Source organism: Lissotriton helveticus, chromosome 9, assembly GCF_964261635.1.
Source record: "Lissotriton helveticus chromosome 9, aLisHel1.1, whole genome shotgun sequence".
NCBI lineage: Eukaryota > Metazoa > Chordata > Amphibia > Caudata > Salamandridae > Lissotriton > Lissotriton helveticus.
In genome coordinates this window covers 12,916,154-12,941,845 of record NC_136070.1, presented here as the reverse complement: position 1 = coordinate 12,941,845, position 25,692 = coordinate 12,916,154, and the positions used below count along the sequence as shown (strand labels likewise).

Here is a 25,692-nt window from a genome sequence, read left to right as displayed (position 1 = left end):
CAGCCGTACTCTGCTATAGACACAGGTTCATACTCACGACATGGAGACAGTGCCTGTGTATAACTGGTGCAGCCGTACTCTGCGATAGACACAGGTTCATACGACATGGAGACAGTGCCTGTGTATAACTGGTGCAGCCGTACTCTGCGATAGACACAGGTTCATACGACATGGAGACAGTGCCTGTGTATAACTGGTGCAGCCGTACTCTGTGATAGACACAGGTTCATACTCACGACATGGAGACAGTGCCTGTGTATAACTGGTGCAGCCGTACTCTGGGATAGACACAGGTTAATACTCAAGACATGGAGACAGTGCCTGTGTATAACTGGAGCAGCAGTACTCTGCGATAGACACAGGTTCATACGACATGGAGACAGTGCCTGTGTATAACTGGTGCAGCCGTACCCTGGGATAGACACAGGTTCATACGACATGGAGACAGTGCCTGTGTATAACTGGTGCAGCAGTTCTCTGGGATAGACACAGGTTCATACGACATGGAGACAGTGCCTGTGTATAACTGGAGCAGCCGTACTCTGCGATAGACACGGGTTCATACTCACGACATGGAGACAGTGCCTGTGTATAACTGGTGCAGCAGTACTCTGGGATAGACACAGGTTCATACTCACGACATGGAGACATTCCCTGTTATAACTGGAGCAGCCGTACTCTGCGATAGACACAGGTTCATACTCACGACATGGAGACAGTGCCTGTGTATAACTGGAGCAGCAGTACTCTGCGATGGACACAGGTTCATACTCACGACATGGAGACAGTGCCTGTGTATAACTGGAGCAGCCGTACTCTGCGATAGACACAGGTTCATACTCACGACATGGAGACAGTGCCTGTGTATAACTGGTGCAGCAGTACTCTGGGATAGACACAGGTTCATACGACATGGAGACAGTGCCTGTGTATAACTGGAGCAGCAGTACTCTGCGATAGACACAGGTTCATACTCACGACATGGAGACAGTGCCTGTGTATAACTGGTGCAGCCATACTCTGCGATAGACACAGGTTCATACGACATGGAGACAGTGCCTGTGTATAACTGGTGCAGCAGTACTCTGCGATAGACACAGGTTCATACTCACGACATGGAGACAGTGCCTGTGTATAACTGGTGCAGCAGTACTCTGCGATAGACACAGGTTCATACGACATGGAGACAGTGCCTGTGTATAACTGGAGCAGCAGTACTCTGCGATAGACACAGGTTCATACTCGCGACATGGAGACAGTGCCTGTGTATAACTAGAGCAGCAGTACTCTGCCATAGACACAGGTTCACACTCACGACATGGAGACAGTGCATGTGTATAACTGGTGCAGCCGTACTCTGCGATAGACACAGGTTCATACGACATGGAGACAGTGCCTGTGTATAACTGGTGCAGCCGTACTCTGCGATAGACACAGGTTCATACTCACGACATGGAGACAGTGCCTGTGTATAACTGGTGCAGCCGCACTCTGCGATAGACACAGGTTCATACGACATGGAGACAGTGCCTGTGTATAACTGGTGCAGCCGTACTCTGCGATAGACACAGGTTCATACGACATGGAGACAGTGCATGTGTATAACTGGTGCAGCAGTACTCTGGGATAGACACAGGTTCATACTCACGACATGGAGACAGTGCCTGGGTATAACTGGTGCAGCCGTACTCTGCGATAGACACAAGTTCACACTCACGACATGGAGACAGTGCATGTGTATAACTGGTGCAGCAGTACTCTGCGACTGACACCGGTTCATACGACATGGAGACAGTGCCTGTGTATAACTGGTGCAGCAGTAGTCTGCGATAGACACAGGTTCATACTCACGACATGGAGACAGTGCCTGTGTATAACTGGTGCAGCCGTACTCTGCAATAGACACAGGTTCATACTCACGACATGGAGACAGTGCCTGTGTATAACTGGTGCAGCAGTACTCTGGGATAGACACAGGTTCATACTCCCGACATGGTGACAGTGCCTGTGTACAACTGGTGCAGCCGTACTCTGCAATAGACACAGGTTCATACTCACGACATGGAGACAGTGCCTGTGTATTACTGGTGCAGCAGTACTCTGCAATAGACACAGGTTCATACTCACGACATGGAGACAGTGCCTGTGTATAACTGGTGCAGCAGTACTCTGGGATAGACACAGGTTCATACTCCCGACATGGTGACAGTGCCTGTGTACAACTGGTGCAGCCGTACTCTGCAATAGACACAGGTTCATACTCACGACATTGAGACAGTGCCTGTGTATAACTGGTGCAGCAGTACTCTGGGACAGACACAGGTTCATACTCCCGACATGGAGACAGTGCCTGTGTATAACTGGTGCAGCCGTACTCTGGGATAGACACAGGTTCATACGACATGGAGACAGTGCCTGTGTATAACTGGTGCAGCAGTACTCTGCGATAGACACAGGTTCATATGACATGGAGGCAGTGCCTGTGTATAACTGGTGCAGCAGTTCTCTGGGATAGACACAGGTTCATACGACATGGAGACAGTGCCTGTGTATAACTGGTGCAGCCGTACTCTGCGATAGACACAGGTTCATACTCACGACATGGAGACAGTGCCTGTGTATAACTGGTGCAGCCGTACTCTGCGATAGACACAGGTTCATACGACATGGAGACAGTGCCTGTGTATAACTGGTGCAGCCGTACTCTGCGATAGACACAGGTTCATACTCACGACATGGAGACAGTGCCTGTGTATAACTGGTGCAGCCGTACTCTGCGATAGACACAGGTTCATACGACATGGAGACAGTGCCTCTGTATAACTGGTGCAGCCGTACTCTGCGATAGACACAGGTTCATACGTCATGGAGACAGTGCCTGTGTATAACTGATGCAGCAGTACTCTGCGATAGACACCGGGTCATACTCACGACATGGAGACAGTGCCTGTGTATAACTGGTGCAGCCGTACTCTGCGATAGACACAGGTTCATACGACATGGAGACAGTGCCTGTGTATAACTGGAGCAGCCATACTCTGTGATAGACACAGGTTCATATTACATGGAGACAGTGCCTGTGTATAACTGATGCAGCCGTACTCTGCGATAGACACAGGTTCATACGTCATGGAGACAGTGCCTGTGTATAACTGGTGCAGCCGTACTCTGTGATAGACACAGGTTCATACGACATGGAGACAGTGCCTCTGTATAACTGATGCAGCCGTACTCTGCGATAGACACAGGTTCATACGTCATGGAGACAGTGCCTGTGTATAACTGGTGCAGCCGTACTCTGCGATAGACACAGGTTCATATGACATGGAGGCAGTGCCTGTGTATAACTGGTGCAGCCGTACTCTGGGATAGACACAGGTTCATACTCCCGACATGGAGACAGTGCCTGTGTATAACTGGAGCAGCCGTACTCCGGGATAGACACAGGTTCATACGACATGGAGACAGTGCCTGTGTATAACTGGTGCAGCCGTACTCTGCTATAGACACAGGTTCATACTCCCGACATGGAGACAGTGCCTGTGTATAACTGGTGCAGCCGTACTCTGCTATAGACACAGGTTCATACTCCCGACATGGAGGCAGTGCCTGTGTATAACTGGTGCAGCCGTACTCTGGGATAGACACAGGTTCATACTCCCGACATGGAGACAGTGCCTGTGTATAACTGGAGCAGCCGTACTCTGGGATAGACACAGGTTCATACGACATGGAGACAGTGCCTGTGTATAACTGGTGCAGCCGTACTCTGCTATAGACAGAGGTTCATACTCCCGACATGGAGACAGTGCCTGTGTATAACTGGTGCAGCCGTACTCTGCGATAGACACAGGTTCATACGTCATGGACACAGTGCCTGTGTATAACTGGAGCAGCAGTACTCTGGGATAGACACGGGTTCATATGACATGGAGGCAGTGCCTGTGTATAACTGGTGCAGCAGTTCTCTGGGATAGACACAGGTTCATATGACATGGAGGCAGTGCCTGTGTATAACTGGTGCAGCAGTTCTCTGGGATAGACACAGGTTCATACGACATGGAGACAGTGCCTGTGTATAACTGGTGCAGCAGTACTCTGCGATAGACACAGGTTCATATGACATGGAGACAGTGCCTGTGTATAACTGGTGCAGCTGTACTCTGCGATAGACACAGGTTCACACGACATGGAGACAGTGCCTGTGTATAACTGGAGCAGCCGTACTCTGTGATAGACACAGGTTCATACTCACGACATGGAGACAGTGCCTGTGTGTAACTGGTGCAGCCGTACTCTGCGATAGACACAGGTTCATACTCACGACATGGAGACAGTGCCTGTGTATAACTGGAGCAGCCGTACTCTGGGATAGACACAGGTTCATACGACATGGAGACAGTGCCTGTGTATAACTGGTGCAGCCGTACTCTGCTATAGACACAGGTTCATACTCCCGACATGGAGACAGTGCCTGTGTATAACTGGTGCAGCCGTACTCTGCGATAGACACAGGTTCATACGTCATGGAGACAGTGCCTGTGTATAACTGGAGCAGCAGTACTCTGGGATAGACACGGGTTCATATGACATGGAGGCAGTGCCTGTGTATAACTGGTGCAGCAGTTCTCTGGGATAGACACAGGTTCATATGACATGGAGGCAGTGCCTGTGTATAACTGGTGCAGCAGTTCTCTGGGATAGACACAGGTTCATACGACATAGAGACAGTGCCTGTGTATAACTGGTGCAGCAGTACTCTGCGATAGACACAGGTTCATATGACATGGAGGCAGTGCCTGTGTATAACTGGTGCAGCAGTTCTCTGGGATAGACACAGGTTCATACGACATGGAGACAGTGCCTGTGTATAACTGGTGCAGCCGTACTCTGCGATAGACACAGGTTCATACTCACGACATGGAGACAGTGCCTGTGTATAACTGGTGCAGCCGTACTCTGCGATAGACACAGGTTCATACGACATGGAGACAGTGCCTGTGTATAACTGGTGCAGCCGTACTCTGCGATAGACACAGGTTCATACTCACGACATGGAGACAGTGCCTGTGTATAACTGGTGCAGCCGTACTCTGCGATAGACACAGGTTCATACGACATGGAGACAGTGCCTCTGTATAACTGGTGCAGCCGTACTCTGCGATAGACACAGGTTCATACGTCATGGAGACAGTGCCTGTGTATAACTGATGCAGCAGTACTCTGCGATAGACACCGGTTCATACTCACGACATGGAGACAGTGCCTGTGTATAACTGGTGCAGCCGTACTCTGCGATAGACACAGGTTCATACGACATGGAGACAGTGCCTGTGTATAACTGGAGCAGCCATACTCTGTGATAGACACAGGTTCATATTACATGGAGACAGTGCCTGTGTATAACTGATGCAGCCGTACTCTGCGATAGACACAGGTTCATACGTCATGGAGACAGTGCCTGTGTATAACTGGTGCAGCCGTACTCTGCGATAGACACAGGTTCATACGACATGGAGACAGTGCCTCTGTATAACTGATGCAGCCGTACTCTGCGATAGACACAGGTTCATACGTCATGGAGACAGTGCCTGTGTATAACTGGTGCAGCCGTACTCTGCGATAGACACAGGTTCATACGTCATGGAGACAGTGCCTGTGTATAACTGATGCAGCAGTACTCTGCGATAGACACCGGTTCATACTCACGACATGGAGACAGTGCCTGTGTATAACTGGTGCAGCCGTACTCTGCGATAGACACAGGTTCATACGTCATGGAGACAGTGCCTGTGTATAACTGATGCAGCAGTACTCTGCGATAGACACTAAGGTTCATACTCACGACATGGAGACAGTGCCTGTGTATAACTGGTGCAGCCGTACTCTGCGATAGACACAGGTTCATACGTCATGGAGACAGTGCCTGTGTATAACTGATGCAGCAGTACTCTGCGATAGACACAGGTTCATACGACATGGAGACAGTGCCTGTGTATAACTGGTGCAGCCGTACTCTGCGATAGACACAGGTTCATACGACATGGAGACAGTGCCTGTGTATAACTGGTGCAGCCGTACTCTGCGATAGACACAGGTTCATACTCACGACATGGAGACAGTGCCTGTGTATAACTGGTGCAGCAGTACTCTGCGATAGACACAGGTTCATACTCACGACATGGAGACAGTGCCTGTGTATAACTGGTGCAGCCGTACTCTGGGATAGACACAGGTTCATACGGCATGGAGACAGTGCCTGTGTATAACTGGAGCAGCCGTACTCTGTGATAGACACCGGTTCATACTCACGACATGGAGACAGTGCCTGTGTATAACTGGTGCAGCCGTACTCTGCGATAGACACAGGTTCATACGACATGGAGACAGTGCCTGTGTATAACTGGTGCAGCCGTACTCTGCGATAGACACAGGTTCATACGACATGGAGACAGTGCCTGTGTATAACTGGTGCAGCCGTACTCTGCGATAGACACAGGTTCATACGACATGGAGACAGTGCCTGTGTATAACTGGTGCAGCCGTACTCTGCGATAGACACAGGTTCATACGACATGGAGACAGTGCCTCTGTATAACTGGTGCAGCCGTACTCTGCGATAGACACAGGTTCATACGACATGGAGACAGTGCCTGTGTATAACTGGTGCAGCCGTACTCTGCGATAGACACAGGTTCATACTCACGACATGGAGACAGTGCCTGTGTATAACTGGTGCAGCAGTACTCTGCGATAGACACAGGTTCATACTCACGACATGGAGACAGTGCCTGTGTATAACTGGAGCAGCCGTACTCTGTGATAGACACCGGTTCATGCTCACAACATGGAGACAGTGCCTGTGTATAACTGGTGCAGCCGTACTCTGCTATAGACACAGGTTCATGCTCACAACATGGAGTCCGTGCCTGTGTATAACTGGTGCAGCCGTACTCTGCTATAGACACAGGTTCATACTCACGACATGGAACAGTGCCTGTGTATAACTGGTGCAGCCGTACTCTGCTATAGACACAGGTTCATACTCATGACATGGAGACAGTGCCTGTGTATAACTGGTGCAGCAGTACTCTGCGATAGACACAGGTTCATACTCATGACATGGAGACAGTGCCTGTGTATAACTGGTGCAGCAGTACTCTGCGATAGACACAGGTTCATACTCACGACATGGAGACAGTGCCTGTGTATAACTGGTGCAGCAGTACTCTGCGATAGACACAGGTTCATACTCACGACATGGAGACAGTGCCTGTGTGTAACTGGTGCAGCCGTACTCTGCGATAGACGCAGGTTCATACTCCCGACATGGAGACAGTGCCTGTGTATAACTGGTGCAGCAGTACTCTGCGATAGACACAGGTTCATACGACATGGAGACAGTGCCTGTGTATAACTGGTGCAGCCGTACTCTGCTATAGACACAGGTTCATACTCACCACATGGAGACAGTGCCTGTGTATAACTGGTGCCGCATTACTCTGGGATAGACACAGGTTCATATTGACGACATGGAGGCAGTGCCTGTGTATAACTGGTGCAGCAGTACTCTGCGATAGACACAGGTTCATACGACATGGAGACAGTGCCTGTGTATAACTGGAGCAGCCGTACTCTGTGATAGACACCGGTTCATACTCACGACATGGAGACCGTGCCTGTGTATAACTGGAGCAGCCGTACTCTGTGATAGACACAGGTTCATACTTCCGACATGGAGACAGTGCCTGTGTATAACTGGTGCAGCCGTACTCTGCTATAGACACAGGTTCATACGACATGGAGACAGTGCCTGTGTATAACTGGTGCAGCAGTACTCTGCGATAGACACAGGTTCATACGACATGGAGTCAGTGCCTGTGTATAACTGGTGCAGCCTTCCTCTGTGATAGACACAGCTTCATACGACATGGAGACAGTGCCTGTGTATAACTGGAGCAGCAGTACTCTGCGATAGACACAGGTTCATACGACATGGAGACAGTGCCTGTGTATAACTGGTGCAGCAGTACTCTGCGATAGACACAGGTTCATACGACATGGAGACAGTGCCTGTGTATAACTGGAGCAGCAGTACTCTGCGATAGACACAGGTTCATACGACATGGAGACAGTGCCTGTGTATAACTGGTGCAGCAGTACTCTGCGATAGACACAGGTTCATACGACATGGAGACAGTGCCTGTGTATAACTGGTGCAGCAGTACTCTGCGATAGACACAGGTTCATACTCACGACATGGAGACAGTGCCTGTGTATAACTGGTGCAGCCGTACTCTGCTATAGACACAGGTTCATACTCACGACATGGAGACAGTGCCTGTGTATAACTGGTGCAGCCGTACTCTGCGATAGACACAGGTTCATACGACATGGAGACAGTGCCTGTGTATAACTGGTGCAGCCGTACTCTGCGATAGACACAGGTTCATACGACATGGAGACAGTGCCTGTGTATAACTGGTGCAGCCGTACTCTGTGATAGACACAGGTTCATACTCACGACATGGAGACAGTGCCTGTGTATAACTGGTGCAGCCGTACTCTGGGATAGACACAGGTTAATACTCAAGACATGGAGACAGTGCCTGTGTATAACTGGAGCAGCAGTACTCTGCGATAGACACAGGTTCATACGACATGGAGACAGTGCCTGTGTATAACTGGTGCAGCCGTACCCTGGGATAGACACAGGTTCATACGACATGGAGACAGTGCCTGTGTATAACTGGTGCAGCAGTTCTCTAGGATAGACACAGGTTCATACGACATGGAGACAGTGCCTGTGTATAACTGGAGCAGCCGTACTCTGCGATAGACACGGGTTCATACTCACGACATGGAGACAGTGCCTGTGTATAACTGGTGCAGCAGTACTCTGGGATAGACACAGGTTCATACTCACGACATGGAGACATTCCCTGTTATAACTGGAGCAGCCGTACTCTGCGATAGACACAGGTTCATACTCACGACATGGAGACAGTGCCTGTGTATAACTGGAGCAGCAGTACTCTGCGATGGACACAGGTTCATACTCACGACATGGAGACAGTGCCTGTGTATAACTGGAGCAGCCGTACTCTGCGATAGACACAGGTTCATACTCACGACATGGAGACAGTGCCTGTGTATAACTGGTGCAGCAGTACTCTGGGATAGACACAGGTTCATACGACATGGAGACAGTGCCTGTGTATAACTGGAGCAGCAGTACTCTGCGATAGACACAGGTTCATACTCACGACATGGAGACAGTGCCTGTGTATAACTGGTGCAGCCATACTCTGCGATAGACACAGGTTCATACGACATGGAGACAGTGCCTGTGTATAACTGGTGCAGCAGTACTCTGCGATAGACACAGGTTCATACTCACGACATGGAGACAGTGCCTGTGTATAACTGGTGCAGCAGTACTCTGCGATAGACACAGGTTCATACGACATGGAGACAGTGCCTGTGTATAACTGGAGCAGCAGTACTCTGCGATAGACACAGGTTCATACTCGCGACATGGAGACAGTGCCTGTGTATAACTAGAGCAGCAGTACTCTGCCATAGACACAGGTTCACACTCACGACATGGAGACAGTGCATGTGTATAACTGGTGCAGCCGTACTCTGCGATAGACACAGGTTCATACGACATGGAGACAGTGCCTGTGTATAACTGGTGCAGCCGTACTCTGCGATAGACACAGGTTCATACTCACGACATGGAGACAGTGCCTGTGTATAACTGGTGCAGCCGCACTCTGCGATAGACACAGGTTCATACGACATGGAGACAGTGCCTGTGTATAACTGGTGCAGCCGTACTCTGCGATAGACACAGGTTCATACGACATGGAGACAGTGCATGTGTATAACTGGTGCAGCAGTACTCTGGGATAGACACAGGTTCATACTCACGACATGGAGACAGTGCCTGGGTATAACTGGTGCAGCCGTACTCTGCGATAGACACAAGTTCACACTCACGACATGGAGACAGTGCATGTGTATAACTGGTGCAGCAGTACTCTGCGACTGACACCGGTTCATACGACATGGAGACAGTGCCTGTGTATAACTGGTGCAGCAGTAGTCTGCGATAGACACAGGTTCATACTCACGACATGGAGACAGTGCCTGTGTATAACTGGTGCAGCCGTACTCTGCAATAGACACAGGTTCATACTCACGACATGGAGACAGTGCCTGTGTATAACTGGTGCAGCAGTACTCTGGGATAGACACAGGTTCATACTCCCGACATGGTGACAGTGCCTGTGTACAACTGGTGCAGCCGTACTCTGCAATAGACACAGGTTCATACTCACGACATGGAGACAGTGCCTGTGTATTACTGGTGCAGCAGTACTCTGCAATAGACACAGGTTCATACTCACGACATGGAGACAGTGCCTGTGTATAACTGGTGCAGCAGTACTCTGGGATAGACACAGGTTCATACTCCCGACATGGTGACAGTGCCTGTGTACAACTGGTGCAGCCGTACTCTGCAATAGACACAGGTTCATACTCACGACATTGAGACAGTGCCTGTGTATAACTGGTGCAGCAGTACTCTGGGACAGACACAGGTTCATACTCCCGACATGGAGACAGTGCCTGTGTATAACTGGTGCAGCCGTACTCTGCTATAGACACAGGTTCATACGACATGGAGACAGTGCCTGTGTATAACTGGTGCAGCAGTACTCTGCGATAGACACAGGTTCATACTCACGACATGGAGACAGTGCCTGTGTATAACTGGTGCAGCCGTACTCTACTATAGACACAGGTTCATACGGGTATACAACCTTTACCACGCAACTTTTACCACGACCTACCTTTACCACGCAACTTTTACAACGCAGGACCCTTTACCACGCATACCATTACAACGCTGGTATTTACAACGCAGGTACTTTTACAACGCACACCATTACAACGTAAGTATTGGTAAGTATATAATTTTATTTAAAATATTTTAGGTTTGGGTTTTGGGTAAATGGGTATTTTTAGGGTTCAGGGTCAGTTTTCAGTTTTTGGGTAAATGGGTATTTTTAGGGTTCAGGGTCAGTTTTCAGTTTTTGGGTACAAGGGTATTTTTAGGGTTCAGGGTCAGTTTTCAGTTTTTGGGGTACAGGGGTATTTTTAGGGTTCAGGGTCAGTTTTCAGTTTTTGGGTACAGGGGTATTTTTAGGGTTCAGGGTCAGTTTTCAGTTTTTGGGGTACAGGGGTATTTTTAGGGTTCAGGGTCAGTTTTCAGTTTTTGGGGTACAGGGGTATTTTTAGGGTTCAGGGTCAGTTTGCAGTTTTTGGGGTACAGGGGTATTTTTAGGGTTCAGGGCTGGGTTTGGGTTTTGGGGTTCAGGGGTATTTTTAGGTTTTAGGGCTGGGTTTGGGTTTTGGGGGTACAGGGGTATTTTTAACATATATATATATTTAAAAATTAATAAATAAATATTAATATAAATATTTAAAATTATTAAATATTAAAATAATAATTTATTAATTAAAAAAAAATATTAATAATTACACTATTTTACCATATTATTTACTTACCTATACTTACGTTGTAATGGTATGCGTTGTAATAGTACCTGCGTTGTAAATACCAACGTTGTAATGGTATGCGTGGTAAAGGGTCCTGCGTTGTAAAAAATGCGTGGTAATGGTCTGCGTGGTAAAAGAACGCGTGGTAACGTCATATATCCGTTCATACGACATGGAGACAGTGCCTGTGTATAACTTCTGCAGCAGTACTCTGCGATAGACACAGGTTCATACGACATGGAGTCAGTGCCTGTGTATAACTGGTGCAGCCGTACTCTGGGATAGACACAGGTTCATACTCCCGACATGGAGACAGTGCCTGTGTATAACTGGTGCAGCCGTACTCTGCTATAGACACAGGTTCATATGACATGGAGACAGTGCCTGTGTATAACTGGTGCAGCAGTACTCTGCGATAGACACAGGTTCATACGACATGGAGACAGTGCCTGTGTATAACTGGTGCAGCCGTACTCTGTGATAGACACAGGTTCATACTCACGACATGGAGACAGTGCCTGTGTATAACTGGTGCAGCCGTACTCTGCAATAGACACAGGTTCATACTCACGACATGGAGACAGTGCCTGTGTATAACTGGTGCAGCAGTACTCTGGGATAGATACAGGTTCATACGACATGGAGACAGTGCCTGTGTATAACTGGTGCAGCCGTACTCTGCTATAGACACAGGTTCATACGACATGGAGACAGTGCCTGTGTATAACTGGTGCAGCAGTACTCTGCGATAGACACAGGTTCATACGACATGGAGTCAGTGCCTGTGTATAACTGGTGCAGCCGTACTCTGTGATAGACACAGGTTCATACTCACGACATGGAGACAGTGCCTGTGTATAACTGGTGCAGCCGTACTCTGCGATAGACACAGGTTCATACGACATGGAGACAGTACCTGTGTATAACTGGTGCAGCCGTACTCTGCGATAGACACAGGTTCATACGACATGGAGACAGTGCCTGTGTATAACTGGTGCAGCAGTACTCTGCGATATACACAGGTTTATACGACATGGAGATAGTGCCTGTGTATAACTGGAGCAGCAGTACTCTGCGATAGACACAGGTTAATACTCACGACATGGAGACAGTGCCTGTGTATAACTGGTGCAGCAGTACTCTGGGATAGACACAGGTTCATACTCACGACATGGAGACAGTGCCTGTGTATAACTGGAGCAGCAGTACTCTGCGATAGACACAGGTTCATACTCACGACATGGAGACAGTGCCTGTGTATAACTGGTGCATCCGTACTCTGCGATAGACACAGGTTCATACTCATCGACATGCAGGCAGTGCCTGTGTATAACTGGTGCAGCCGTACTCTGCGATAGACACAGGTTCATACTCCTCGACATGGAGGCAGTGCCTGTGTATAACTGGTGCAGCCATACTCTGCCATAGACACAGGTTCATACGACAGGGAGACAGTGCCTGTGTATAACTGGAGCAGCAGTACTCTGCGATAGACACAGGTTCTTACGACATGGAGACAGTGCCTGTGTATAACTGGTGCAGCCTTCCTCTGTGATAGACACAGGTTCATACGACATGGAGACAGTGCCTGTGTATAACTGGTGCAGCCTTCCTCTGTGATAGACACAGGTTCATACTCACGGCATGGAGACAGTGCCTGTGTATAACTGGTGCAGCCGTACCCTGGGATAGACACAGGTTCATACGACATGGAGACAGTGCCTGTGTATAACTGGTGCAGCAGTTCTCTGGGATAGACACAGGTTCATACGACATGGAGACAGTGCCTGTGTATAACTGGTGCAGCAGTACTCTGGGATAGACACAGGTTCATACGACATGGAGACAGTGCCTGTGTATAACTGGAGCAGCAGTACTCTGCGATAGACACAGGTTCATACGACATGGAGACAGTGCCTGTGTTTAACTGGTGCAGCCGTACTCTGCGATAGACACTGGTTCATACTCACGACATGGAGACAGTGCCTGTGTATAACTGGTGCAGCAGTACTCTGCGATAGACACAGGTTCATATTGACGACATGGAGGCAGTGCCTGTGTATAACTGGTGCAGCAGTACTCTTCGATAGACACAGGTTCACACTCCCGACATGGAGACAGTGCCTGTGTATAACTGGTGCAGCAGTACTCTGCGATAGACACAGGTTCATACTCACGACATGGAGACAGTGCCTGTGTATAACTGGTGCAGCCGTACTCTGCGATAGACACAGGTTCATACGACATAGAGACAGTGCCTGTGTATAACTGGAGCAGCCGTACTCTGCGATAGACACAGGTTCATACGACATGGAGACAGTGCCTGTGTATAACTGGTGCAGCCGTACTCTGCGATAGACACAGGTTCATACGACATAGAGACAGTGCCTGTGTATAACTGGAGCAGCCGTACTCTGCGATAGACACAGGTTCATACGACATGGAGACAATGCCTGTGTATAACTGGTGCAGCCGTACTCTGCGATAGACACAGGTTCATACTCACGACATGGAGACAGTGCCTGTGTAGAACTGGTGCAGCAGTACTCTGCGATAGACACAGGTTCATACGACATGGAGACAGTGCCTGTGTATAACTGGAGCAGCCGTACTCTGTGATAGACACCGGTTCATACTCACGACATGGAGACAGTGCCTGTGTACAACTGGAGCAGCCGTACTCTGTGATAGACACAGGTTCATACTCACGACATGGAGACAGTGCCTGTGTATAACTGGTGCAGCCGTACTCTGCGATAGACACAGGTTCATACTCACGACATGGAGACAGTGCCTGTGTATAACTGGTGCAGCAGTACTCTGCGATAGACACAGGTTCATACGACATGGAGACAGTGCCTGTGTATAACTGGAGCAGCCGTACTCTGTGATAGACACCGGTTCATACTCACGACATGGAGACAGTGCCTGTGTATAACTGGAGCAGCCGTACTCTGTGATAGACACCGGTTCATACTCACGACATGGAGACAGTGCCTGTGTATAACTGGAGCAGCAGTACTCTGTGATAGACACCGGTTCATACTCACGACATGGAGACAGTGCCTGTGTATAACTGGTGCAGCAGTACTCTGCGATAGACACCGTTTCATACTCACGACATGGAGACAGTGCCTGTGTATAACTGGTGCAGCAGTACTCTGCGATAGACAGGTTCATACTCACGACATGGAGACAGTGCCTGTGTATAACTGGAGCAGCAGTACTCTGTGATAGACACAGGTTCATACTCACGACATGGAGACAGTGCCTGTGTATAACTTCTGCAGCAGTACTCTGCGATAGACACAGGTTCATACGACATAGAGACAGTGCCTGTGTATAACTGGAGCAGCCGTACTCTGCGATAGACACAGGTTCATACGACATGGAGACAGTGCCTGTGTATAACTGGTGCAGCCGTACTCTGCGATAGACACAGGTTCATACTCACGACATGGAGACAGTGCCTGTGTATAACTGGTGCAGCAGTACTCTGCGATAGACACAGGTTCATACGACATGGAGACAGTGCCTGTGTATAACTGGAGCAGCCGTACTCTGTGATAGACACCGGTTCATACTCACGACATGGAGACAGTGCCTGTGTACAACTGGAGCAGCCGTACTCTGTGATAGACACAGGTTCATACTCACGACATGGAGACAGTGCCTGTGTATAACTGGAGCAGCAGTACTCTGTGATAGACACAGGTTCATACGACATGGAGACAGTGCCTGTGTATAACTGGTGCAGCCGTACTCTGCGATAGACACAGGTTCATACTCACGACATGGAGACAGTGCCTGTGTATAACTGGAGCAGCAGTACTCTGTGATAGACACAGGTTCATACTCACGACATGGAGACTGTGCCTGTGTATAACTTCTGCAGCAGTACTCTGTGATAAACACTGAGGTTCTCTGTCTGTGCCCCTGTCCTGCCTGGTTGCTTTGCTCTTCTCTGCCTGTGCCCCAGTCCTGGTCTCTGTGCTCTACTCTGCCTGTGCCCCAGTCCTCCTCTTTGCTCTTCTCTGCCTGTGCCCCATCCCTGCCTGCTCTGTGTTCTCTGCATCTGTACTGCTTTGGTGTCTGTCTCTACATGTACCCCATGCCCGGATAAGCTCTGCTCAGGGCACTGCCTGAAATGTACCATGCTCAAGCGCTGCTTGTGATCTTGGGCAGCAGCGCCCCCTGCTGCTTGCCCCACAACAGAAAGATAAATTGTTGCTTCTCTTTCAGGTGCAGTTAATGTCCCTGCAGCAGGACCGAGACCAGGCTGTGGAAGAGTACAAGAGGCTGGAGGAGGAGCTGCAGACCCTGCGTGTCTACTACAGGTAAACAGCTCCTCTGCTGGCGCTGCCTGTGTACTACAGGTAAACAGGTCCTCTGGTGGCTCTGCCTGTGTACTACAGGTAAACAGCTCCTCTGCAGATCCTGCTTGTGTACTACAGGTAAACAGCTCCTCTGCTGGCGCTGCACGTGTACTACACGTAAACAGCTCCTCTGCTGGCGCTGCACGTGTACTACAGGTAAACAGCTCCTCTGCAGACGCTGCACGTGTACTACAGGTAAACAGCTCCTCTGCTGGCGCTGCACGTGTACTACAGGTAAACAGCTCCTCTGCTGGCGCTGCACGTGTACTACAGGTAAACAGCTCCTCTGCTGGCGCTGCACGTGTACTACACGTAAACAGCTCCTCTGCTGGTGCTGCACGTGTACTACAGGTAAACAGCTCCTCTGCAGACGCTGCACGTGTACTACAGGTAAACAGCTCCCCTGCTTGCGCTGCCTGTGTACTACAGGTAAACAGCTCCTCTGCTGGAGCTGCACGTGTACTACACGTAAACAGCTCCTCTGCAGACGCTGCACGTGTACTACAGGTAAACAGCTCCTCTGCTGGCGCTGCACGTGTACTACAGGTAAACAGCTCCTCTGCTGGCGCTGCACGTGTACTACAGGTAAACAGCTCCTCTGCAGACCCTGCTTGTGTACTACACGTAAACAGCTCCTCTGCTGGCGCTGCACGTGTACTACACGTAAACAGCTCCTCTGCAGACGCTGCACGTGTACTACAGGTAAACAGCTCCTCTGCAGACGCTGCACGTGTACTACAGGTAAACAGCTCCTCTGCTGGCGCTGCACGTGTACTACAGGTAAACAGCTCCTCTGCTGGCGCTGCACGTGTACTACACGTAAACAGCTCCTCTGCTGGCGCTGCACGTGTACTACAGGTAAACAGCTCCTCTGCTGGCGCTGCACGTGTACTACACGTAAACAGCTCCTCTGCTGGCGCTGCACATGTACTACAGGTAAACAGCTCCTCTGCAGACGCTGCACGTGTACTATAGGTAAACAGCTCCCCTGCTTGCGCTGCCTGTGTACTACAGGTAAACAGCTCCTCTGGTGGCTCTGCCTATGTACTACAGGTAAACAGCTCCTCTGGTGGCGCTGCCTGTGTACTACAGGTAAACAGCTCCTCTGCAGACGCTCTGCAGACCCTGCTTGTGTACTATGAATCAATCAATAAATCATCGAATTTGTAGAGCGCGCTACTCACCCAGAAGGGTCTCAAGGCGCTGAGAGGGGGGGGAGGGTCCGCTACTGCTCGAAAAACCAGGTCTTGAGTTGTTTCCTGAAGGAGCGATGGTCCTGGGTTAGCCGTAGGTGGGTGGGGAGGGAGTTCCATGTCTTGGCCGCCAGGTAGGAGAAAGATCTTCCTCCGGTGGTGGCTCTGCGAATGCGTGGTACGGCGGCGAGGGCGAGGCTGGCCGATCGTAGCTGGCAGGTGGGCGTGTAGAAGGTCAGGCGGTCGTTGAGGTACTTCCGGCCCATGTCGTGGAGAGTCTTGTGTGCGTGGGTGAGGAGTCTGAATGTGATCCTCTTGTTGATGGGGAGCCAGTGCAGGTCTCAGGTGGGTCGTGATGTGGCTGTGTCGGGGGATGTCCAGGACGCGTTGTGCGGAGGCGTTCTGGATGCGCTGGAGTCTTTTCTGTAGTTTGGCAGTGGTTCCCGCGTAGAGGGTGTTCCCGTAGTCCAGTCCGCTGGTGACGAGTGCCTGGGTGACTGTCCTCCTGGTTTCGGTGGGGATCCATCGGAAGATCTTACGAAGCATGTGCAGGGTATTGAAGCACGATGACGATACGGCGTTGACTTGTCTGGTCATCGAGAGGGAGGAGTCCAGGATGAAGCCCAGGTTTTGCGCGTGGTCCGTTGGCTTGGGGGTGGTGCCCAGGGCAGGGGGCCACCAGGAGTCGTTCCAGGCGGAGGGCGATGATCCCAGGATGAGGACTTCCGTCTTGTCTGAGTTCAGTTTCAGGCGGCTGTTCTTCATCCACTCGGCGACGTCTTTCATCCCGTCGTGTACGCTGGCTCTAGCGGTGGCGGGGTCGTTGGTGAGGAAAAGGATCAGCTGGGTGTCGTCGGCGTAGGAGATGATGTTGAGGTTGTGTTGGCGTGCGATGGCTGCGAGGGGGCTCATGTAGACGTTGAAGAGCGTGGGGCTGAGTGAGGATCCTTGTGGTACGCCGCAGATGACTTCCGTGGCCTTGGACCTGAACGGGGGGAGGCGGACTCTCTGGGTTCTTCCGGTGAGGAACAAGATGATCCACTCCAGCGCCTTCCCTTGGATTCCGATGTTGTTGAGGCGCTGTACTAGGGTGCGGTGGCAGACCGTGTCGAACGCCGCAGATAGGTCCAGGAGGATGAGGGCGACTGTTTCCCCTTTGTCGAGCAGGGATCTGATGTCGTCGGTGGCTGCGATGAGGGCGGTCTCGGTGCTGTGGTTGGCTCGGAAGCCGGACTGCGAAGGGTCGAGGGATCCGTTAGTTTCGAGGAAGGCGGTGAGCTGTCTGTTGACGGTCTTCTCGATGACCTTGGCAGGAAAAGGGAGGAGCGAGATGGGGCGGAAGTTCTTGAGGTCGGTGGGGTCCGCTGTTGGTTTCTTCAAGAGGGCGCTGAGCTCGGCGTGCTTCCAGCTCTCCAGGAAGGTGGCGGTGTTGAAGGAGACGTTGATGATGTCCCGGAGTTGGGGTGCGTTGATAGAGTCGGCCTTGTTGAAGACGTGGTGGGGGCAGGGGTCGGTTGGTGATCCGGAGTGGATGGTGTTCATCATGCGGGTGGTGTCTTCGGTGCTGACCGGGGTCCAGTTGCAGAGGGTGGTGGTGGGGGGCGTTGGTTTGGTGGTTGGGTGCGTGGTCTGTGCGCCAAAGCTGTTGTGTATGTCGGCGATTTTGCGGTGGAAGAAGGTGGCGAGTGAGTCGCAGAGGTCTTGCGAGGGTGTGATGTCGTTGTTTCCGGCGTTGGGGTACGAAAACTCTTTGACGATGCTGAAGAGTTCCTTGCTGTTGTGGGTGTTGTTGTCCAGTCGTCCTTTGAATGTTGTTCTTTTGGTGGTGCGGATCAGCTGGTGGTGTTTGCGGGTGGCGTTCTTGAGGGCAGTCACGTTTTCTGTGGTCTGGTCGTGGCGCCAGGCTTTTTCAAGGGTGCGGCAGTTTTTCTTGGATGTTTTGAGTTTGTTGCTGAACCAGGAGGCTTTCTTACTGCCGGGTCTGCTGGGAGGGTTCTTCAGTGGTGCGAGGTCGTCGGCGCAGTTGGTGAGTGTAGGAGAGTAGGGTCTGCAATCCTATGATCACCCAGATTTTTGCTTTTTGCTGCACTGGTTTACGACTTTCCCTGGCTGTGGGCCTGCTAATCAGACCCACAGCCTAGCTGTTCTCTCTATCCAAATTGTACTCAGGTACTGAATTGGCACTGGGCCCTCTCCAAGTCCCTGTACCCAGGGCTGAGGTGCACCCAGAAGTCTCCCAGGGGCTGAAGCATGTATTGTGCCACCCCTGGACTGACTAACTAAACTGACACAACTGGCTGCACGACAGCTGGGGCAAGGTGGTGTACTCACCCTTTGCTTTAGATATAGTATACCTATATCTAACCCTAAAATGGACACACAGATCTCCTATCAGTCACTCCTATGGCAGGCCTTAACAATCCTGAAGGCAGAGTGCTTGGAATCGTGTGAGATGGTGCTCTGGCATGAGCTGAGCCTGTCTGCGGCTTTCGGGATCTATCCCTTAGCCGTTTCCATGATATCGCATACCATATACTCTTAAGTGCATTATAATCCTCGCGGTTATGTGCCAACTCTGGTATCGCTTTATCAAAACATGTCGAGTAAGGTGTCATACGAATTGGAATACTAACCCCTCGCCAATTCTGGCGACGGGGTTAGCATTCCACCCTTCTAGAGGGACACGACATGTATGTAACCCCTAACCCCGGTTAAAGTCAAACAGAGCCTCAGCTCCACAAAATGGATGCTGCCACCGAGACACAAGTCTGCCCTCCTGCTGCTGGGAGTCCTCCCAGAGCAGGAGATAAGGACAAAGGGTTTCCTGCCAGGGGCGGTGCCAGCACCGTCCAAGACTGGATTTTGTGTATCCTAGTTAGGCAGGGCTTCAGAGGAAGGTGACTGCAAGTGGCACCCCGGTGCTCACTATGCATAGGCCGGCTTGAACCAGTTCCAGGGACACTCCAGACCCTGAGCTGGGGAAAAGCCCGCCAAGGAAGTGGGTGTAACCACCCCCCTCCTGGTCCCACCCATAGGGCAGGACTTAGTCGCGTGCCAGCCCCCTTTTCCCAGATAAAGGTAGGAGCAGGCCCCCTTCCAAATTAGATCATCTTTGGAATCAAGACACGACTTTCTACGAAAGGACTTCAAGATTTCCTTCTTCAAGATTCTCCCTTGTGACTAAGGAGTAGTCACCCTGCATCCGCAGGCACCATCAAGAACACTGCGGTCTGCTGCAAGTCCTTCCTCCGGAATCCGACTGCCCAGCTCGACAAGACCCGGCTTCCCTGGCACCTCCGACCTCTACTCATCTCTACAGCCAAGCTGAGAACCGTGAGTGCGACGAGACCTCAAGGGACCGACTATTGCCAAGACTGCACGACTTCTGCACAGCAAGCCCGCCGAGTAATTTCCTGGCGAGTGCTTTGGGGTCCGAGAAGCCCCGACCCTGAGCAGCTCCAGCACCGAAGAGCAGCCCCCCAGCATCTCCACGATCGGCGTGGGGCCCTTCTGCTTTTTGCTGCTCACCGCGTTGTTTGGCTACTAGCCCGCTGGCTTGTGGCCTTCTGAACGACGCCCGACGACATCACTGCTGCTAGTCTGGTTGCTCCAGACTGGCCCTTGCTCCCTTCCAGAAGAGGAGCACCCCGGACCCTCCTGGTCCACTCAAGACGCCATTTTGAGTCCACCGCGTGGGCTTGAATTAGCCAAGGCTTTGTTGCCCAATCCTGGGTACTTCGACGCCGACAGCTTCATCCATCGTGGGACAGCTCGCCTCTCCATCCTGGTCGCCGACAACACCTCCTGGTCCGTGAGATCTGCAGAGCACAGCGTCGCCCACTCACCTAGTCGAGGTGACTACCATCCGGTGCCCTCCTGGTGCCCACTGACTACTGGCTAGTAGTCACGAACTTGGTCCCCTCTGCTTTCAGGTGTCATCCATCTTCAAGATCCAGGCTTGGATCAACTCGAACTCTCTTCACTGGTCGCCTGCCAGCATCTTTCTTCCAGGCTCCTGGTCCGGCAACGAGGATTCCCGACGTCTTTTGAGACCTATGCAGCTGCAGCCCCTGGGCTAGGTAACTTCGGCACTTCGGTGTCCCAGCATAGCCTCACTATCCAAGGGTCAGGATCCACTGTCGTTTTCTCCCAACCAGGTCGGGTTCGCCCGTGAACACTAACTTTACCTTTACTAGCTTCCATAGACTTTGTCCCGCATCCCGCGTGAGAGTGCACACTCTGCACCCGAGTCCCCTGGGCCTCCTAGAAGTAATCTAACGATTCCATAGTCAAGTCCTAGCGATTCCAAAGCCTATTAGTACTGTACTTACCTGCTAGTAATTTCGCATTCCACTTTTAGAGTATATGGTTTTTCGTGCCCCTCGGGCATTTGTATATACTGTGCTAACTTAAGTATTTTCGTAAGAGTTTTGTTGTGTGCCTAGCACCCTGTCCTCATAAAGAGTACAGGGTTGTTGTGATTCTAATAAATACACTGTTTATTTTCATAACACTTGTGTGGTGTCCTTTCACTGGGTGTTCAAGGGGTAATGTGATGGTAAAACAGCTGGCTTAACACGCCCTCTAGAGTCTTAGCCTTAGACTGCTCGTATCCATGCTACTAGGATAGCTGGTCTATAAGGTTGACTTACAACCAATCATCAATAAGGGTTGTTTGGACTGATATATAGTGATCACTAGAATAGTGAGCACTGCACATCAGGCCAACTTCTCACAGTGAGCCACTGTGTGAAGGTGCGGGCTGCTTCGTTGGGGTCCGATGCGCTGGCGGGAGGGTTCAGGCTGAGGGAGGTGGGGAGCTGGTCGGCGGTGATCTTGCTCCAGCTCCTGTGAGGAGCCTGTTGCGGTTGGTGGTGGGTCGTGGTTCTTCCGAAGCTGAAGTGGATGCAGCTGTGATCCGTCCAATGAAGTCCGGTGGAGTGGCTGAAGGAGATGTGCTTGCTGGAGGAGAAGACGGGGTCAACCATGTGGCCGGCGTAGTGGGTGGGGGTGTTCACCTGTTGCTTGAGTCCGAGGTTGGCGAGGTTGTCCAGCAGGGTGGTGGTGTTGGTGTCGTTGTTTTTCTCCAGGTGGAAGTTGAGGTCCCCTAGGAGGATGTAGTCAGCGGAGGGGAGGGCGTGCAGGCTGATGAAGTCTGCGATGTCTTCGCTGAATTGGGTGCGTGGTCCCGGGGGTCTGTAGATGAGGGTGGCTCTGAGGATGGTCTTGGGGTCGGTGTGTATCTGGAAGTGGAGGTGCTCGGCGGCGGTGAAGGTGTCGTCGGAGTTGGTCGTGATGCGGATGGTGTTCCTGTGGATGATGGCGATGCCTCCTCCGGTCTGGTTGACGCGGTCCCTCCGGGTGATCTTGTATCCGTCCGGGATGGCTATGGCGATGTCAGGGGCTGAGGAGGCGTTCATCCAGGTTTCCGTGAGGAAGGCGACGTCTGGTGATGTTGTGTCGAGCAGGTTCCAGAGTTCGACAGCGTGTCTGTGGACGGAGCGGGTGTTGAGCAGGATGCACTTGAGGTGGTTGTTGCTGGTGCCTGGTCTTTTGTTTGCGGTGCAGGTCCGGAGACAGGTGAACTTGCAGGCTTGGCAGGTGAACGGTCTGTGGGTGCGTTTCGGGGTGGCTCGGTAGCAGGCAGGGTTCCGGCGGCGTTGAGTGCGTTGAGGGTGGCGGCGGCGTAGGTCCGTCGTGTGGGCTGGCATCGTCGGGGGCCAGGGTTCCTGGCGCTGGGCGCGGTCCAGGCGCGGACGGGCGTAGACGGGCTTGCCTTTGGCGCGCCTTCAGCGCATAATCGGCACGTACGCCGTGCGGCCTCCATATGAGGGGCTGAGGGAGGGAGGAGCAGCTGGGAGGCGGGAGCGGGGTGGCGAATGGGAGCGTCGGAGGTGCGGGGCCGCAGGGAGCAGCGGCGGGAAAATGAGGGCGAGGCGGGAGGGCACAGACCGCAAGGGGGAGCTAGGGGAAAGACCAATTAACAAAAAACAATAAAACAAAAACAAAATTGGTAACAGAAGTCAAAAGGGGAACGAGGGGAAACTGATGAACAAAACAGAGGGGTAGAAACGGCGAACTCACAGCGTGGTAAAGCGGCGAACTCACAGGCACAGGGAAGACGAGAAATGCAGGAGGAAACCAGCAGGCAGAGCACAGCACACAGCACGAGGAGGACCACGTGGTGGCTCGGGGGGGGCGACCTACCTGGTGACAGGGTCAACGGTCGCTCCCTTTACCACCGTGCGGCCTCCATATGAGGGGCTGAGGGAGGGAGGAGCAACTGGGGAGCGGGGTGGCGAATGGGAGCGTCGGGGGGGCGGGCCGCAGGGAGCAGCGGCGGGAAGACACAGAAGGCAAGGGGGAGCGAGGGGAAAGACAAATTAACAAAAAACAATAAAACGAAAACAAAATTGGTAACAGAAGTCAAAAGGGGAACGAGGGGAAACTAATGAACAAAAAAGAGGGGTAGAAACGGCGAACTCACAGCGGGGTAAAGCGGCGAACTCACAGGCACAGGGAAGACGAGAAATGCAGGAGGAAACCAGCGGGCAGTGCGCAGCACACAGCACGAGGAGGACCACGCGGTGGCTAGGGGGGCGACCTACCTGGTGACAGGGTCAACGGTCGCTCCCTTTACCACCGTGCGGCCTCCATATGAGGGGCTGATGGAGGGAGGAGCAGCTGGGAGGCGGGAGCGGGGTGGCGAATGGGAGCGCCGGGCGGGGGCGGGGCCGCAGGGAGCAGCGGCGGGAAAACGAGGGCGAGGCGGGAGGGCACAGAAGGCAAGGGGGAGCGAGGGGAAAGACCAATTAACAAAAAACAATAAAACGAAAACAAAATTGGTAACAGAAGTCAAAAGGGGAACGAGGGGAAACTAATCAACAAAACAGAGGGGTAGAAACGGCGAACTCACAGCGTGGTAAAGCGGCGAACTCAGAGGCACAGGGAAGACGAGAAATGCAGGAGGAAACCAGTGGGCAGAGCACAGCACGAGGAGGACCACGCGGTGGCTAGGGGGGGCGACCTACCTGGTGACAGGTTCAACGGTAAACAGCTCCTCTGCTGGCGCTGCACGTGTACTACAGGTAAACAGCTCCTCTGCACACGCTGCACGTGTACTACAGGTAAACAGCTCCTCTGCTGGCGCTGCCTGTGTACTGCAGGTAAACAGCTCCTCGGCTGACGCTGCCTGTGTACTACTGGTAAACAGCTCCTCTGATGGCACTGCCTGTGTACTGCAGGTAAACAGCTCCTCTGCTGACGCTGCTTGTGTACTACAGGTAAACAGCTCCTCTGCAGACCCTGCTTGTGTACTACAGGTAAACAGCTCCTCTGCTGGCGCTGCCTGTGTACTGCAGGTAAACAGCTCCTCGGCTGACGCTGCCTGTGTACTACTGGTAAACAGCTCCTCTGATGGCACTGCCTGTGTACTGCAGGTAAACAGCTCCTCTGCTGACGCTGCTAGTGTACTACAGGTAAACAGCTCCTCTGCAGACCCTGCTTGTGTACTACAGGTAAACAGCTCCTCTGCAGGCGTTGCCTGTGTACTGCAGGTAAACAGCTCCTCGGCCGGTAGAGTCGATGGAAGGCTCCAGTCTCCGGTACGCATGGGCTGGGGCGGGTAGAGTCGATTGAAGGCTCCAGTCTCTGGTACCCATGGGCTGGGGCGGGTAGAGTCGATGGAAGGATCCAGTCTCAGGTACCCATGGGCTGGGGCGGGTAGAGTTGATGGAAGGCTCCAGTCTCCGGTACCCATGGGCTGAGGCGGGTAGAGTCGATGGAAGGCTCCAGGCTCAGGTGCCCAGGGGCTGGGGCGGGTTGAGTCGATGGAAGGCTCCGGTCTCAGGTGCCAAGGGGCTGAGGCGGGTAGAGTCGATGGAAGGCTCCGGTCTCAGGTGCCTATGGGCTGAGGCGGGTATAGTCGATGGAAGGCTCCAGGCTCAGGTGCCCAGGGGCTGGGGCGGGTAGAGTCGATGGAAGGCTCCAGTCTTAGGTGCCCAGGTGCTGAGGCCGGTAGAGTTGATGGAAGGCTCCAGTCTCAGGTGCGCAGGTGCTGAGGCCGATAGAGTCGATGGAAGGCTCCAGTCTCAGGTGCCTATGGGCTGAGGCGGGTATAGTCGATGGAAGGCTCCAGGCTCAGGTGCCCAGGGGCTGGGGCGGGTAGAGTCGATGGAAGGCTCCGGTCTCAGGTGCCTATGGGCTGAGGCGGGTATAGTCGATGGAAGGCTCCAGGCTCAGGTGCCCAGGGGCTGGGGTGGGTAGAGTCGATGGAAGGCTCCAGTCTCAGGTGCCCAGGTGCTGAGGCCGGTAGAGTCGATGGAAGGCTCCAGTCTCAGGTGCGCAGGGGCTGAGGCGGGTAGAGTCGATGGAAGGATCCAGTCTCAGGTACCCATGGGCTGGGGCGGGTAGAGTTGATGGAAGGCTCCAGTCTCCGGTACCCATGGGCTGAGGCGGGTAGAGTCGATGGAAGGCTCCAGGCTCAGGTGCCCAGGGGCTGGGGCGGGTTGAGTCGATGGAAGGCTCCGGTCTCAGGTGCCAAGGGGCTGAGG

The 25,692-nt window shown here is 52.3% G+C and overlaps 1 protein-coding gene across 2 annotated transcripts in view; it reads left to right on the top strand.

Moving 5' to 3' along the window:
• The window catches only part of MIPOL1 (mirror-image polydactyly 1), a 680,101-nt gene that overhangs the window by 530,286 nt on the left and 124,123 nt on the right, over window positions 1-25,692 (top strand). For both annotated transcript variants that reach the window (XR_013600818.1, XM_078659355.1), the window contains exon 12: window positions 15,814-15,908. Coding sequence is in view for 1 of the 2 variants with exons in the window: in XM_078659355.1 (XP_078515481.1) it covers window positions 15,814-15,908 (95 nt within the window). In the remaining variant the exon portion in view is untranslated. The remainder of the gene's footprint in view (window positions 1-15,813; window positions 15,909-25,692) is intronic.